Genomic DNA, 14,670 nt, shown 5'->3' on the forward strand with positions numbered 1-14,670 from the left:
CACTCCCTCATCATGTGATGAAAGTGGCAGGCCTGTTCTCATTGGCCCACATTGGGTTACCTGCTTATCTCTTAGCCAGTCACTGTGGCCAGAATGTGATATGCTGATTGCCAGTCAGGGTCCACCACTGGCACATATGGCCTACAGAGGAAGAGGGTGGTTTCCCAACAGAAACTCAGGGAACTGTTAGGCAAGGGAAGTGGGTGCCAGAGAACCACAGCTGCCCACAGTAGCTGGTTTCCTCCTGTCCTCCCTGCAGTGTACGTGGGCCTGGCCACGGTGGCTGCTGCCACCTGGTGGTTCCTGTATGATGCCGAGGGACCGCGCATCACCTTCTACCAGCTGGTGAGCATGGACTGGCCAGGGAACCCGGTGGGGTTGTTTCTGAGGTAGAACTCAGCCGACTTGGCATTTCAGGGGAAAGGGTCCAGAGCTCCATGGTTGGCCCACGGCTATCCCTCCCCACCCCCATTCACACCCACAGATATTCACCCCCTGAGGAGCCAAGCTCAGAAGCCACGGGACACCTAGAGAGAGCTGCCCAACCCCCAAGCCAGACAAGAGGCTACATCCTCTCCCAGTCATTTCGTTAGCGGGGACCAAGGGGCATAACTGCCCACAAGTGTTTTACCTTTATCAGGGAACCTCCCAAACATTGAACCCCTACATGCTGGAACTTTAGGTAGAGGGTCACATGGAGGAAGCCAGGGATCTGCCAGGCTTCCTCCAGCCACCGTGACCAGCATGCCCCTCAGGGAAGGGACTCACTGACCTCTTGAAGTCACCTGGCTGACAGGTGCCCTCCATGGGGCTGTCTTAGTACAGCACCACTCTGGAAGCAAGCAAGGAGACCCCTCAGCCACAGTCTGTCCATCCGTCCCTCTACCTGAGCAGCCGGTGTATCTCCTTGGCTTACAAGAGCCTCTCCGGCGGTTCCAGCAAAGCCAGGCGTGGGTTTTTCTCGTTTCAAGCCAGGAGCTGCAGGGACACAGACAGGTGTTGTTCTTCTGAGAGCGTCGCCCGTTGCCACTTTCTCACAGACAGGAGGACTCGAGGGAAGGTCCCTGACTCCCTGCCCCGTCCCCGGGAGTGTCAGGGGACCATCCAAGGGTGGCAGAGCAAGGGCTGGGTTGCCATCCTTGGCTGCCTCCCTGGGGGCCTGTGAGCTCTGGGATCTGTAGGACTCACATTTGGGTTCAGGCCATCCGGGGATGCTTTCTTGGCCCCCACCAGCCCTCAAGCACGTGGGGCTCTCCCTCCTGGCAGCAGTGCAGAGCACGGGCCCAGCTGTCACCCCAGAGGTTGGTGCCCTTGGCGCCCGGCAGCCGCACAGGCCAGCCTCAGGCACCTCTGCTAATCTCACGCCAGTGGGAGCAGCAGCGTGGAGACGGGGCTCTGCTGACCATCCCACGCTGCCTTCTTCTAGCCCCGTCTTTATTCCTCATCCTTCATCCTGCAGATCCCGACTCTCCGAACACCCACCCTACCGCCCACCTTCTAACCCCAGCCCATGTGTCCAGCTGGCTCTCCTCTGGGACACCCCACAGATCCGTACCCTCACTGAGTCCCAAATCCAGATGGCTACCTTTCCCCCAGATAATCTCTCTCCTCCACCCCATGCCAGATTCACCAGCTGCCCATCACCCAAGCCACACACCTGGGCGTCATGCCAGGCACACACCACCAATCCATCCCCAGTCCCCTTGGTGCCAACAGTCCCCAACAGCTCTCAGGCCACCCTGTCTCTCATCCGGTCGGTCAGGCAATGGCTGTCAGGCACAGATGGCGTGCCGGGCACTGATTACTGGGGCCATGGCCACCACTCAGCAGGTCGGGTCTCTGCGAAGGGCTGCAGTCTGGTGGGGGAGAGCCGTGCACGTGGGCAGTCACGTTTCAAGGTAAGGCAGGCGTCAGCAGGGAAAGGTCAAGGGTTAGACCTAGGAGAGAACTTTCCACTCTAGTTGGCGTTTTGGGAGAGGAGCCCAGAGCCCCACAGTTCCTGGAATAAGCTGCCAAAAGGCAGCAGAGTGGTTCAGAGGATGGAGCCTGGGCCCAGTGCAGGCTCACACACTAGTCCTCCACTGACTAGCTGTGTGACTTTGGACAGGCTATTTAGCCTCTGTGTGAGTTCCTCCTCCGTAAAACGGGCACTAGTCCCCATCTCATACAGCTGTCGGAAGGATGAATGAGGCAGTACTTGTAAAGTGGGTAGACCAAAACGGCAGAGTGCAAGAGCTATGGAAGTGTCGATTAAGTTCTTGCACCCGGAGAGGCCTTGCAGGCTAAGGTGATAGCCAGGGTGATAGCCAGGGAGGCAAAGGGAAGGAGGAGGCAGAGCAGTGGCTTCACCCAAAGAAACTGGCCCCACTTCCACAGAGGCTCCCAGTGACCCCCTGAGACAGGCTTCCAGCCCTGGGCACCTTCTAATAAACAGTTCTGGAGGCCTCACTGTGACCCATGGCCCGGAAATGATACATGTGTGCCAGGTGCTCACAGGTGCAGCCCAAAAGGTCTGAACCAGGCAGGGTATTTACGGAGGAGCAACAGATCTGTTGAAACACCTTGCTGTGATCCGGCTCCAATCTCTTCCCTGCGCACACGCCCAAGCGGGAAGTGTGCCCCTCTGGGCAGGTGCGTGTGGGCGTGGCCGCTCCAGTCCGGGAGGCGGGGCCCAGCTGGCCCGAACAGTGGGTCCCATTGGCCACTGGGTGGGTTCGAAGTTTACGATCAGCACCAAATAAAAACACGCTCTTGTCCCAAATCCTGGAGCCCGATTTTTGGAGAAAACCCCACTGTTGGTGTAAGTGAGACTCTCCATTTTTTTGTTAAAATAAATCCAGCCAAGCCATAGTCTTCTATAATTTCTTATCTGGCACAAAAGAGAAGAGGAGAGGGCCAGCCGCCCTCTCTGGTGGACGGCGTCGCCCCACCCGCAGTTCGGCAGTGTGGGAGCGCGGAGTCAGACAGCCAGTCATGCCACAGGTTTCTCCTCGAGGCTCATTTTCACAGCACGCGGCCCCAGTTTCTAAACCCTTAGCGCAAAAGATCTCTGAGTTCAGATGAGACTCCAAAGGACAAATTTAGGTTACGAGACGACGGCGCCGCTGAACCGCCAGGCCTGTTCACACTCGTCCGGTGATGCGGCAGAGAACCAGCCACGTTCCCACGCCGGGCCTCGGTTCAGCATCTTATCACAGCGGGTTCTGTGAGCGAGGTTTTCGGGCGGGAGGAAAGCTCCCCTGGGGCCGCAGGGCGAGAACCACTTCCTTACTGGCGACCCTGAGAACTCGTTGCTGATTATGAGGAAGCTGTGCAGTAAGACTGTGCCTGGCAATTCATGAGTTCCTGTCAGAAGCAAAAGGCAGGCCTGGCGGAGGCCCGTTTCAGTGGCACCCATGGAGGGAGGTGTGAATGGAATCTAATTTAATAGTGCCAAGTAGTCCACGTGTAGCTCTCGCCTAGTGCTCACCAAAGGCGAATTCTATTCAAGTTTAATTTTACTGATTGGTGTTCCTAAGTGTTTACTTAATCAGTGTTCTCAGTTAATCACCACCACCCCCTGCCCACTCCTGCATCTCGGATACTCAGGGACCCTGTGCACCTTCAGGGTAAAGCATGGACCCTCCCCCTGACCCCAGAGCCCCCTGCCCTCCTCCCCAGCCTGATGCCAGCTGCTCTCTCCCACTGTTCCCTGCTCCAGAATGGTCTGCCTTTCTCCTTGGCACAGTGTTGGCCAATTTCCCCCATCCTGGGTGAGCACCCTTCCCTCCACCCACCCCAGGCAGCACTTTGCTCCCTGGTTCTATTGAGCCCTCAGCTGTGGGCCAAGGGTGGACCGAGGCTTCCTTCTCCCCACACACCAACGCCTCCCCGACTGCTGTTCTCCCTGACCCCACCTGACCCCCCGACACCTCCCTGACCCCACCACCCTACCCACAGAGGAACTTCCTGAAGTGCTCTGAGGACAACCCGCTCTTTGCTGGCATTGACTGCGAGGTTTTTGAGTCGCGCTTCCCCACGACCATGGCCTTGTCTGTGCTGGTGACCATTGAAATGTGCAACGCCCTCAACAGGTGAGCTGGGCAGAGGGGCCTGGAGCTGAGGGTGAGGGCGTGGGGGCTGAGGCTTAAGAGGAGAGGGCTGTGGGTCAGGTGGAACCCAGAATTGGGGTCAGAGGTGTCCAGTATCACAGTATGAGAACTAGGGGGTCACAGATTGGAGTCTGAGGGTCAGAGATATCCAGGATTGGGGTCTGAGGGTCAGGGGTGCCCAGGATTGGGGTCAGAGGGGTCTGGAAGAGAGTTCTAAGAGTCAGAGGGCCAGAATTGGGATCCAGGGGACAAAGGAGACCAAGATTTGGGCCTGAAGAAGTAGAGAGGCCAGGACTGGATTTGAGGGACAGAGAAAGGGGGTCCTGGCCTCTGGAGACTGAGCAGGCAGCAGTGACACACCCCTCCCGCTGCACTGACTTCTCAGAAGTGCTCCATTCCTTGGGCCCAATTAGGGACATGCTGAGGTTCTGCACTCCCACATAGGGGGTGGACGGGTGCTCACAGTGGGGCTGCCCACATCCTGGCCCAAGGTGAGCACCCTGTGCCCTTGGCAGTGTCTCAGAGAACCAGTCGCTGTTGCGGATGCCGCCCTGGCTGAACCCTTGGCTGCTGGCAGCTGTGACCATGTCCATGGCCTTGCATTTCCTCATCCTGCTCGTACCACCCCTGCCCGTGAGTCGGGGCCCCGCCTTACTCCCCTTCCCCAGCTCCTGGGGGAACAGAGTCCACGTCCTCTGATATACAGCCCAGGGCTGGAGGCTGGACCTCTCTGGGCCCCTTTGCCATGGGAACCCCTGGAGGACTGGAAAGGGGGAGGTCTGAAGTGTTCACTGCCTAGGGCCTGTGCTTGGACCTCGGCCAGCCACCGTCGTCCTTATGTGTCCCCATTTCAGGAGCCCCCAGACTCCCAAGGCTGGGGCAGGAGGAAAGACCAGGCTCTCTCTGGGCACAGAGTCCCTCCCACTTCCCAACAGAACCAATGGGATTTGGCCCTATGGGTGACAGCTGCAGGGTGTGGGGTGGGGGGTGCACTTCAGGTGAACACAGATCTAGAGGTGGGACCTCAAAGGGTGTCTTGGACGTACCCATGGAGAGTCCACTGCGGCCTGGGTGGGTGAGGCAGGTGGATTGTGGGGCACCAGGCAGGCTTTCCTTTAACCAAACCTCCCCCCGCAGCTCATTTTCCAGGTGACCCCACTGAGCGGGCGCCAGTGGGTGGTGGTGCTCCAGATATCCCTGCCGGTCATCCTGCTTGACGAGGCCCTCAAGTTCCTGTCGAGGAACCACATGGATGGTGAGTGGGAGGCCGGCCCCTCCCGCCCCGCCCTCCTCTACAGCCAGGCTGCAGTGGGCTGGTGCCAGCATCGGCCTACCCTCCGTATGTTGGGGTGCTCCTGGGTCCTCAGTGGAGGACGTGAAGGGGCTCTGATGGCTGTGACCCGAGGTGTCTGCAAGGGTTGGGGCCCTGGGCCCACTGGGCAGCAGGTGGGAGCACTGGTCACTTGCTCAGGGCCACGCTGCCTCGCTTTCCTCACTGCTACCAACCCTGTACGGCCAGGCTCGCTGTGCCCTCCCCTGTGACCTGGCTTCTGATTTTTCTGCACTTGGTCTGTCTTCATCCAGGCAATCTCAGGACAGTGTCCCAGGCATGGAATGGGCAACCTCTGACCTCCTGATCCCCAGACCACACTCTCTGGTGTCACCTTGTGGGTGGGGAAGGGGGCGGGGTCTCTGGTTTTGAATTCACAGCTTTAAGTCTGCCTCAACCCAGGGTTGGAGAGCAGGGCAAGGGTTGTGGCAGGGACAGTGTGTAGAGGAGCAGCCTGGGGTGCATGTCCACCTGTCTGCTCCTGCCAGAGGGTCTCAGAGGGTGGGTGGTGCTGCCCTGCAGCATCGACTCACTGTCAGCACCCTCAGAGGGAGGAAGCAGAGGAAGCTGGTTCCTGGGAGGTGGAGCTGAGGAAGTAGCCCCTTGGGCAGGCTGCTGCAGAGGCCTGGGTGAGACCCAGCAGTGGCTGAGGCCTGTGTTGGGGCAGCTAGGCCCCTGAGAGCCACCTCCAGCAGGAATGTGTTCCGGCCCCCAGGGAGGGTGCCTTGGAGGGCTATAAATAGATGCTGTGCCTGTCATTCCACAGGGGCCACGACTTCCGGTCGGCCCCCGTCTCCCACGCTGGCCAGCCCTCCTGGCCGCCTCAAATGTCTTGTTTTATTCAAAAGGCCAAAACCGGTTGTCCTTTTCTCTCTCTGGAGAAGCTGGCCCGCCACAGGTCTGTCCAGAGGGTGACCTGGCATGTGGGGGTGGGTTCCCAGCCACTGGTGAGGTCGCAGGGGCTGGACAAGGCATTCTGCCCCTTGCGTGGTTCCTTCTGGTCCACCCTCTCTGGACACTCCTGGGGAGGTAAAGGTGGAATCAGAACTGTGGCCTGAAACCCCATCGACGGGAAGCCAGGGCTTCCCCAGCTCTGGCCGGAGTCCAAGGGTGGTCTTCCAGGAAGCCCTCTGGCCGGTCTCGGCCGCAGTGACGCACCTGTGGAGCCAGGCCTCCCGGGGCTGTGTCTGGCTCGGGCAGCCTCTCTGTTTTCCTCAAAAGCCTGCCCCAAGTGGCCACAGCTGCCAAGGGGTTCAGCACATTTTCTTGAGAAAACTTAAAAGTGAGAAAATTTCTCAGCCAATAGGGACAGTCTGTGTCCTGGGCACTGTCCAGCACTGTCTGTTGGGCAGTGAAGGATTCTGGGCCCTGGCGGAGGGAGCATGGCCCCGAGCAAGATGGGGCAGGTTGGAAGGGCTGGGGCAGGGTTGGGGTGGTTTCCAGAAGAGGTGGGGACCGAGCGGAGGAGGTTGGAGAAGGGAGAATGGAGCCTGGGCATGGGGGGCCGGGCGAGCATGGCTTGGCAGCTCTTGTCTGGAGCTTGGAGTGCAGGGTGGAGAGAAGAGACCAGGGGAGAGGCGAGGCCTCAAATGCCAAGGTAACGACCCTGGACGTTATTCCCTGGCCAGTGGGAGCCACCAAGGGTGGGAGCATGGGCGGACTGGGGTGACCGTGGAGGACGAGCGGGGTAGGGTGAGTCTAACAGCAGGGAGGCTGGTGAGCTGAGCTGAGCAGGTCAGGGGAGGAGACACTGAGTCCCAGCCCAGGGTGAGCTGGTCCTAGGCAACAGCATCACCTCCACCGTTAACCTGAGATGCTGCCCATGGTCCCAGAGAGGTTTGGCTTTAAAAGGTGCTGCCCTGCCGTCTCTGGAAGCCCAGACAGCTTTGCCCTGTGCAGCTGCAGTCCCTGGGGCCTCCTAAAGCAGGGCGGGGCAGGGGTGAGAGAGGGGACCCTGTTACGTTCCCAAGCCAGTCTGGTGGCCTTTTAGGGAAGTTTGGCTGAGGCCCGATGCTCATGGCTTCCCTGTGATTTATGAGGGATGTGTCCTGGGGAGAATTGTGGATCCTGGGTCAACCCCAAGGGGTTGGAGGGATCCTCTTGCCCCACCCCCTGGCTCTCCTCAGGTGTGGCTGAGCAGCTGTCAGACAGAGGCCTGTGGACTGGGCTGGGGGCAGGGGAGGCCTGGGGAAGCTGAGTGGGGACAGATTTGGGAGGGTCCAGGACCCGAGGCAGGTTTGTGCTCTATTCTGAGGGCGGTGGGGGACTGTCACAGGGGCTGATGGGCTGGCTTTGTGTCGTGATGCCAAGGGCAGGAGGGTGATGGTGAGGCCGGATGGAGGCCAAGGGCAGGCCTGAGAGCCCTTGAGGCCTTGGAACTGCAGAGAGAGATGAGCTGGAGAGAAGTGGGTCGTGAAGGGAGCAGGTGCTCGGGGCAGGGGAGGAGTCAAGGATGTCATGGTGTCCAGATTTCCCTGTGCTGAGTTGTGGTCCTTAAAACTAAAAAGAAGAAGAGACAACGCCTCGATGCCTCAGGGTGGGCTGGGGGGTGGGTGGAACTCACGGAGGGCAGGAGGCCAGGGGACACCCAGGGGAATGTGTTCGGGCAGCTGCCGGAGGGATGCGTGGGGCCGCAGCCCCGGAGAGGCAGAGGGGCTGGGGGCGACTGAGTGGGGCTGTGCTGTGGGAGAGTGGGGCTGTCCCGGGGAGGTGTGTGTGTGGTGGGGGGAGGCCAGGAGGGGCCAGCCTGGGTGTGCGTTCTCATTACACATCTTAACGCATTCTCCGGTTTCTGTTCCCGAAGAAAAGGACCGGAAGTGAGAGCCGGGAGCGGAGTGCAGTCACCAGCGTGTACCTCAGACTGATGGTGCCCAAGCGTTCGCCCTGCCCCCCACCCTGCCACCGTGCTGGCCCGCTTGCTTGCTGAGCCCTACTGCGGTCGGAACGGCCACCCCCAGTCCTGTCCCCAGGGTTGTTTTCCCCTCTTCCATCTGCCTGTGGGGGGGGTCTGTACTTCATGTCTCTGGCACTCTCCTGGGAAGTTTGCCTGGGAGGGGCCTGCCAAGGAGCCAGAGCTGGGAGCCCATCCGGAGACGCAAAGCCTTGCACCCCCAAATCCACCAGCACGTTCTGAAGCCTGCTCCCCTTTGCTTTGAGACTGGGCATTTCCTTGGTGACAGGCATCTCTGTACTTGAAAGAGGACTCCTGGAGGTCACTTACTCCAGCTGTGACCCCTCGCTTAGTGCCGTGTCTGGGACCTGGTCAGCTGAGGTGGACAGGGGAACATCTGGGCCCAGCTGTGCACAGCCAGTGCAGGCAGCTCCCCCACCCCCACTCTGCTCTGCTTCCACAGAGTCGGCTCATGAGGGCTTAAGCCTGTTTCTGTTTATATGTGCGGGGAGTTGAAGGGTCAGAGAGAGAGACAGGAGTAAGGGAAGGAGGCTAGGCAAGGAGCCCCTGTCCTGGGAACCAGCCAGCCTGCCTGCCTCTGCTTAGCTCGCTCCTGGACTCGGGCTCTCTGTCCTAAGCACACAGCTCCTGCCCTCTCAGTGCCGCCTGGTCTGCCAAGCAGGGGCCGGCTTTGCCCTCAGGGCACCTGGCAGCTGAATCCCAGACGCCCTCGGGTCCCTGACAGCTGTGTCCTTCCACCCAACCTGTTCTCGCTCAGGTCCTGGTCGGCACCGCTGGGTGTCTCCGAGTCCCTGGGCTCTCGGCCTCACTCTTCGCCCCAGTCGCATACACCCGTGAGTGGAAAGAGTGTCGCCCAGAATGGCCAGTTACTCGAGTGTGCTTCCTCCCCCTCCCTTCTGGCTGGAGGAGCAGCTCTGTGCAGATCATGTCAGGTGATAGGAGAAGCATTTGATGGGCAGAAATGTTCTCTGAACTCAGCTTTTGCCCCTTTGGCAAAAACTAGTTGTAGAAGGAAGCAGTGAGTAAATGGCTGTGTGTCCTCTCCCCTCCTTCAGAGTTACAAAGTGATTATTTTATATGTAAATCAAGGCTCACATTTCTGTCCTGGTCCCCAGAATCAAAGCCCCCTTGGCCTGCCTTGCAGACAAGTGGGATCCAGGTTCTGTGGCCCTTTTCCCCACCCCTCCCTCACAGGCTTTGGAGGGGTCGGGGGAAGCAGAGTTGGGGGGTCCCCCTGGTGTCAGCAGACATTCTCTGCCTCTTTCCTGCTGGGGGAAGGGAGACCTTAGCGGGAGGGGGTGGGGGCGGGACCCTGAACCCACATGCTGACATGCAATCTGGTAGAGAAATAAAGGTTGAGTGCCTGGGGCACCGGAGGACCAGCAGCGTCTGTGTTCCTGGGGGGTGACCCCTGCCGCATCTTCATCTTCGCGCTCAGTGTCCCCCTGGAGCCCAACACCAGCACCCACCGCAGCCCAGGATGCCTGAGCGGACGCCTGGGGCCCTTGTCTTCCTCCACAACCAGGCGAGGGAGGGGCGCTGACTTCCTGAGCTCACCGAGCGGAAGAGGCGCCGCGGCCTACCCCTCCCAGGGACAGTGCTCAACAGCGTGTCACGTGTTCAAACCCGTTGCACAAATCACAATTCACAGGTCACCACTGAGGAAACAGGCTGGGAGGGGATCAAACCTTGTCCTGGGGCCTGGCTGGGCCTGCTGTCTGCATACCAGGGGCCCCTTGTGGTTCTGTGTCTCCCCCAGTTTTCGCTCACTTTGTTCCCTTCCCCTCCTTGAACCCTGGAAGGCCGTCCACTTCTTGCCCTTCTGAGCCCAGGTCAGATGTGCCTCCCCAAGGCCTCCCTCAGCTCAGACCATCTGGAGGCCTTGCCAGCCCGTTGGGGGTGAACAGACTCACCTAGGTGGCCCTGCCCCTGGGAGTAGGGAGTCCGGGAAGGGAATACCCATGTTCCCCCACCCCCTTGCAACCTTCTGGAGGAAAGACTTACTGTGAAGGTTCCGTCTTTTCAGCTGCCCTGGGAAGGGGACGCAGGTACTGCCCACAGGGCTAGAGGCAGGTCCATTCACATAAATTGTGGGGGTCGAAGCAAAATTAAAATGTGCAGCCCCTTGTCAAAAATGAAGAATTTCATAGCAGTGAGAGCAGAGCATTAAACCAAGCGTAAGGTCTTTCTGAGCTCAGGGCCCCATGCTACTATGTAGGTCACATGTCCACGAAACCAGCAGTGACCACAGGAGACCAGGCCCACCCCTTGGGCACTCCCAGGGTTTGGTGGGTGGGGGTGCAGGACAGGATTTGGTGCGCAGAGCCAGGGGCGGGCAGAAGCATTCTCCCTTCCACAAGGTCCATCTAGAGGACCTCCCAGACCACAGAAACCTCATCCTCATCTCCAGGGTCCTCGACCAGCTCCATGAGGTGGGCCAGGCAGGCATTAGAGCTCATCCTACAGACAAGGAGCCTGAGGCCCCCTACAAGGTTGGCCACATTGTGGTGGACAGGCAGGGTGTGGGCTAAAATGAGCCTGGGGGGCTTTCGTAGGAGGTGGCTCCGGCATTCCCAGCCACCGCTGGGGCTCACGGCCAGGCCTGCCTGAGTCTAGCCTTGTCCAGCCCACGGCATGGAGCCTGACAGGGCAAGATGGAGCAGCCAAGGTAAACAGAGGTTTCCCACCTCACCACCGCTCGCCAGGGGCAGGAGGGAATTCCAGGGCGAGCCCCGGCACGCTCCCCACTGGCTCAGGGCTGGCAGCTGCCAAAAGGCTCACGACCTCCCTTACCCCTTGGGCGGCCAGGACTTGGTGCTCCCCGTGCCCCCACACTGCACCCCTCAGCGGGGTGGGAGGGACCGACCCAGCAGGGGCTGCACTGGGAGACACCGGGGGTCAAAAAGGGAAAGGAAGATGTTCGTCCACACGTCCAAGGCCTGAACCCAGGTGTCCACAGCAGCTCTCTTCACTGTAGCCCCACACTGGGAACACCCCGAATGTCCATCGGCAGCAGAAGGACAGACAAAGAGCGGTGCGTCCACCCAGAGGAGCAGTTCCGGGCAGTAAGAAGGAACATGCCCATATATGCAGCAGCCTGGATGGCGCTTAAATCCCTAGTGCCGAGTAAAAGAAGCCAGACACAGCAAATACTGTGCGATTCCACCTCTGTGAATTTCTAGAAAAGGCAAAACAAATCTGCAGCAAGGAAGCAGGTCGCGGGGGCTGGGGCTGCAGGAAGAGCAGTAACAGAGAGGCAGGAGGGGGCATTCTAGGGCCACGGTGGGGCGTTACATGCATTTGTCAAAGCTCATCAAACTGCGTCTAACTTGTATGTGTTGTATTGTGTGTAAGGTGTACCTCAAAACAGTTCAATTTAGGAAAAAAACAAGGTGCCAAGGAGGTGACGGGGAAACGCAGCTGCCCCATGGGTGCAGAGGGCTTGGCATCCTCAGCACACAGGGAGGACTAGGACACCAACCTCCCAAGGGGTTTGAGGGGCAGGGAGGAGGAATTCCCCACATTCCAGGGGTGGGAAGAGGCTGGAGACCCAGAAGAAGTAGCCCAGAAGGAGAGGCAGAGTGGGTCGTAGGGGGAGGCCTTGGGCGCTCAGGAGGAGAGGCTCCAGCCCGCCCTGGTTCCTAGAGGGTGGAAAAGGAAGCCAGAAGAGCAGCGCAAGGTCTGGGCGGGAGGGAGATGTCAACCTGTCAACCTGGAGGCCCTTTGCTGCAGCCACCCACAGATGCCTGCCCCCCAACCTCCCCCAGACAGTCTGCTAAGCTGGCCCAGGGCCCTATTCCAGCGGTACCTGAGGGGCCGTGGCATTGGGTGAGCCCCTTGGTCGCCAAAGGAGGCCCAGATGGTGTGGGGGGTTGGGCTGAACTTGGCGGGCAGAGCTGTGGCCCTGCAACCTTGGAACTCTCAGTGGCTAAGGAGACCCCCTGGAGACTGTGGCGACCCCACTGAGGGCCTGGGCTAGCCTCCAGGAGGGGCATGGCCCCCCACCCTCCACAGAGCCGCTAAATTTAGCCCGGCAGGGGAGGCTGTCCTGGGGCCGAGCGCTTGGCAGTGCAGCCTTCTCTCCCTACAAGGCCTGGCCAGTGCCCAAGCTGGCCACCCGGCCTTTGGGCTTATAAGGCTGGTCTGGACACTCCCAAATGCTGGAGTCTTGGGGTGGGCTCTGGGCCAAGCTCTCAGACTTTGGGGGAGCCTCCCTCCTGGCCACCAGCAGACATAGAGCTACTTGCTGTGTGACCATGGGCAAGGCATTCAACTTGCAGAGCCTCAGTTTCCCTATCTGTAAAATGAGCAGAGCCTCAGTTTCCTTATCTGTAAAATGAGGATTCTAGGACCTACCTCACAGGGCTATTTTTAAAAAACCTACTGAATGTGAAGGCATCATGGTCCCTTTGAACTGTAACCCCTGCCCTGGCCACCTCTGTCCCCAACAATGCCTAGAATAGACACAGGTGTCTGCTCCTGGGATGCCGGAGTTGGGGCCAGGGGCAGGAAAGGATAGGCCTCGGGTGGAAAGATATGTCTTAGAACCAGTGACACAGCCCAGTGTGGTTCAGTGGGTTGCAGCATCATCTCGTAGCCAAAAGGTTGCAGGTTCAGTTCCCAGTCAGGGCACATACTTAGGCTGTGGGTTCGATCAAAGGTCGGGTGTATATGATCTCCAGTCCGGGCAGGTACGTCAAGGAAACCAATCAATGTTTCTCTCTCTCCCTCCCTGTCTCTCTAAAAGCAATGAGAAAAATGTCCTTGGGTGAAGATAATAAATAAATACATAAATAAATAAGACTTTATCCGTTTATTTTTAAAAAAAAAAAAACAGTAAAAGAGACGTTGACCTTATCAGTTGCAAAGACATCTGGGGAGAGAAAAGTAATTGCTTTTATTTCTTTTCCTTTTGGGCATGTTTTGGAGGTGACAACAACCCCAAGCGAGACAGCCCTCCTTGCCAATCTGTTTTCCCAGCGTCAGGGCCAGCACCGAGGCCACAACAGCCGTACCTGCCTGCACTCCAAGCAAGTCTGTCTGAGTGGCTAAGAGAACTCACTGGAGCCTGTGCACACCCCCTGGAGGGCCTGGCTTGCCTCCAGGAAGGGCACAGGCCCCTCCACCCTCCACAGAGCTGCTAAACTTAGTCAGGCAGGGGAGGCCATCTGTCCATTGGTCCATCTGCCGGTCAGCAAGCTTGGATCCTTGGAGAAGGAGGAGGAGGAGGAGGAGGAGGAGGAATAGGTCATGGTAATGGTATGAAAGGAACAGACACAACTGGAGAATAACTGCCTGACTTCCTTAGCTCCCTCTCCTGCCCCTCCCCCTCCCTCCCCTCTCCCTCTCCCCGACCTCATTCAGCACCTGCTGCCCTCCTGAGGGCGGTGTGCCTGTGGGGATGTGTGAGTGGGGTGGGACACAGAGATGGCTCAGAGGCAGTGTCAGCATCCACCCCACTCCCCATCACAAGCAAATCATGCCCTGAAGCCTGCTATTCCAAGTGCCATACGGTCAGCTGGGAAGAGGACAGGCCCTTTTGCCTGGGGTCAGGACTTGGCCAAGGGGATGTGACTACCACAGCTCTGGCTTCCAGCAGCTCTGGACTTTTCCTTAGAAAAGCCCAGGATGTGGTTCTCACTGGTCCCCTTGAAGTGGCGTCGGACAGACTGCTGAGCGTGAGATTAACAGGAACTCTAGGGACGAAGATGATCTGATGGGGGGGTTGACCTGGGGTCCTGGCTGGGGCCACAACCTGCCTCTTGTGGGGCCCCTTGCTGTCCAGAAAGGGACTTCGCTCAGACAGGCAGCTGGGGTTCCCAGCTCAGGCCTGGCTCCCTGCCTGCAGTGATTTTCCCGGTAAAGGCCGGCCAGGAGGAAGACTCTTGTCAGCATTCAGGGTGGGACAGCTTAAACTTGGGGCTGGCGAGGGCTCTGAGGACGCCCAGCCGCACCTCCTGTCTTCAGAGGGAGCCCTGAGGACACTCAGCCTGGGTTGAGGGCCGGCCAGGAAGGCTTTAAGCTGAGTCCTTCAGCACAGCCCAGGGTAGGCTTGGGAGACTCATTTCTCTTCTCTGAGCTCCACTTCTTTTACTTGCAGAAAGAGGTGGGTCTCCAGCTCTAAGGCACTCCCACCCCATCCCCATCCTGATCCTGGGGGTCCCTGCCTTCAGGGATTGGGTTGGGGTTGAGGGCAGGGGTTAGAGGGGCCGTACCCCAAGCTCTATAGTGGTCTCAGGTTCCCTGAAAGAACCCCCTGCCCCCAGGGAAACCCCACTATCATGCTCATTTCATGATAAGGGAGCAAGCTCAGAGAGGACGGACACCCCTCACGGGCA

The 14,670-nt window shown here is 59.1% G+C and overlaps 1 protein-coding gene across 2 annotated transcripts in view; it reads left to right on the forward strand.

Moving 5' to 3' along the window:
* ATP2A3 (ATPase sarcoplasmic/endoplasmic reticulum Ca2+ transporting 3) overlaps positions 1 to 9,714 on the forward strand; it is a 34,194-nt gene extending 24,480 nt beyond the window's left edge. The window contains exons 17-21 of one of the 2 annotated variants that reach the window (XM_036033248.1): positions 260 to 345; positions 3,940 to 4,073; positions 4,607 to 4,724; positions 5,229 to 5,346; positions 8,225 to 9,714. In XM_036033248.1, coding sequence (XP_035889141.1) covers positions 260 to 345; positions 3,940 to 4,073; positions 4,607 to 4,724; positions 5,229 to 5,346; positions 8,225 to 8,241 — 473 coding nt within the window. In that variant the 3' untranslated portion in view covers positions 8,242 to 9,714. Of the gene's footprint in view, positions 1 to 259; positions 346 to 3,939; positions 4,074 to 4,606; positions 4,725 to 5,228; positions 5,347 to 8,220 lie in introns of both variants that reach the window. The other variant, XM_036033247.1, reaches the window with a different exon arrangement.
* The last annotated feature ends 4,956 nt before the right edge of the window (positions 9,715 to 14,670 follow it).

This window comes from Phyllostomus discolor, chromosome 8, assembly GCF_004126475.2.
Source record: "Phyllostomus discolor isolate MPI-MPIP mPhyDis1 chromosome 8, mPhyDis1.pri.v3, whole genome shotgun sequence".
NCBI classification, from domain to species: Eukaryota; Metazoa; Chordata; class Mammalia; order Chiroptera; family Phyllostomidae; genus Phyllostomus; species Phyllostomus discolor.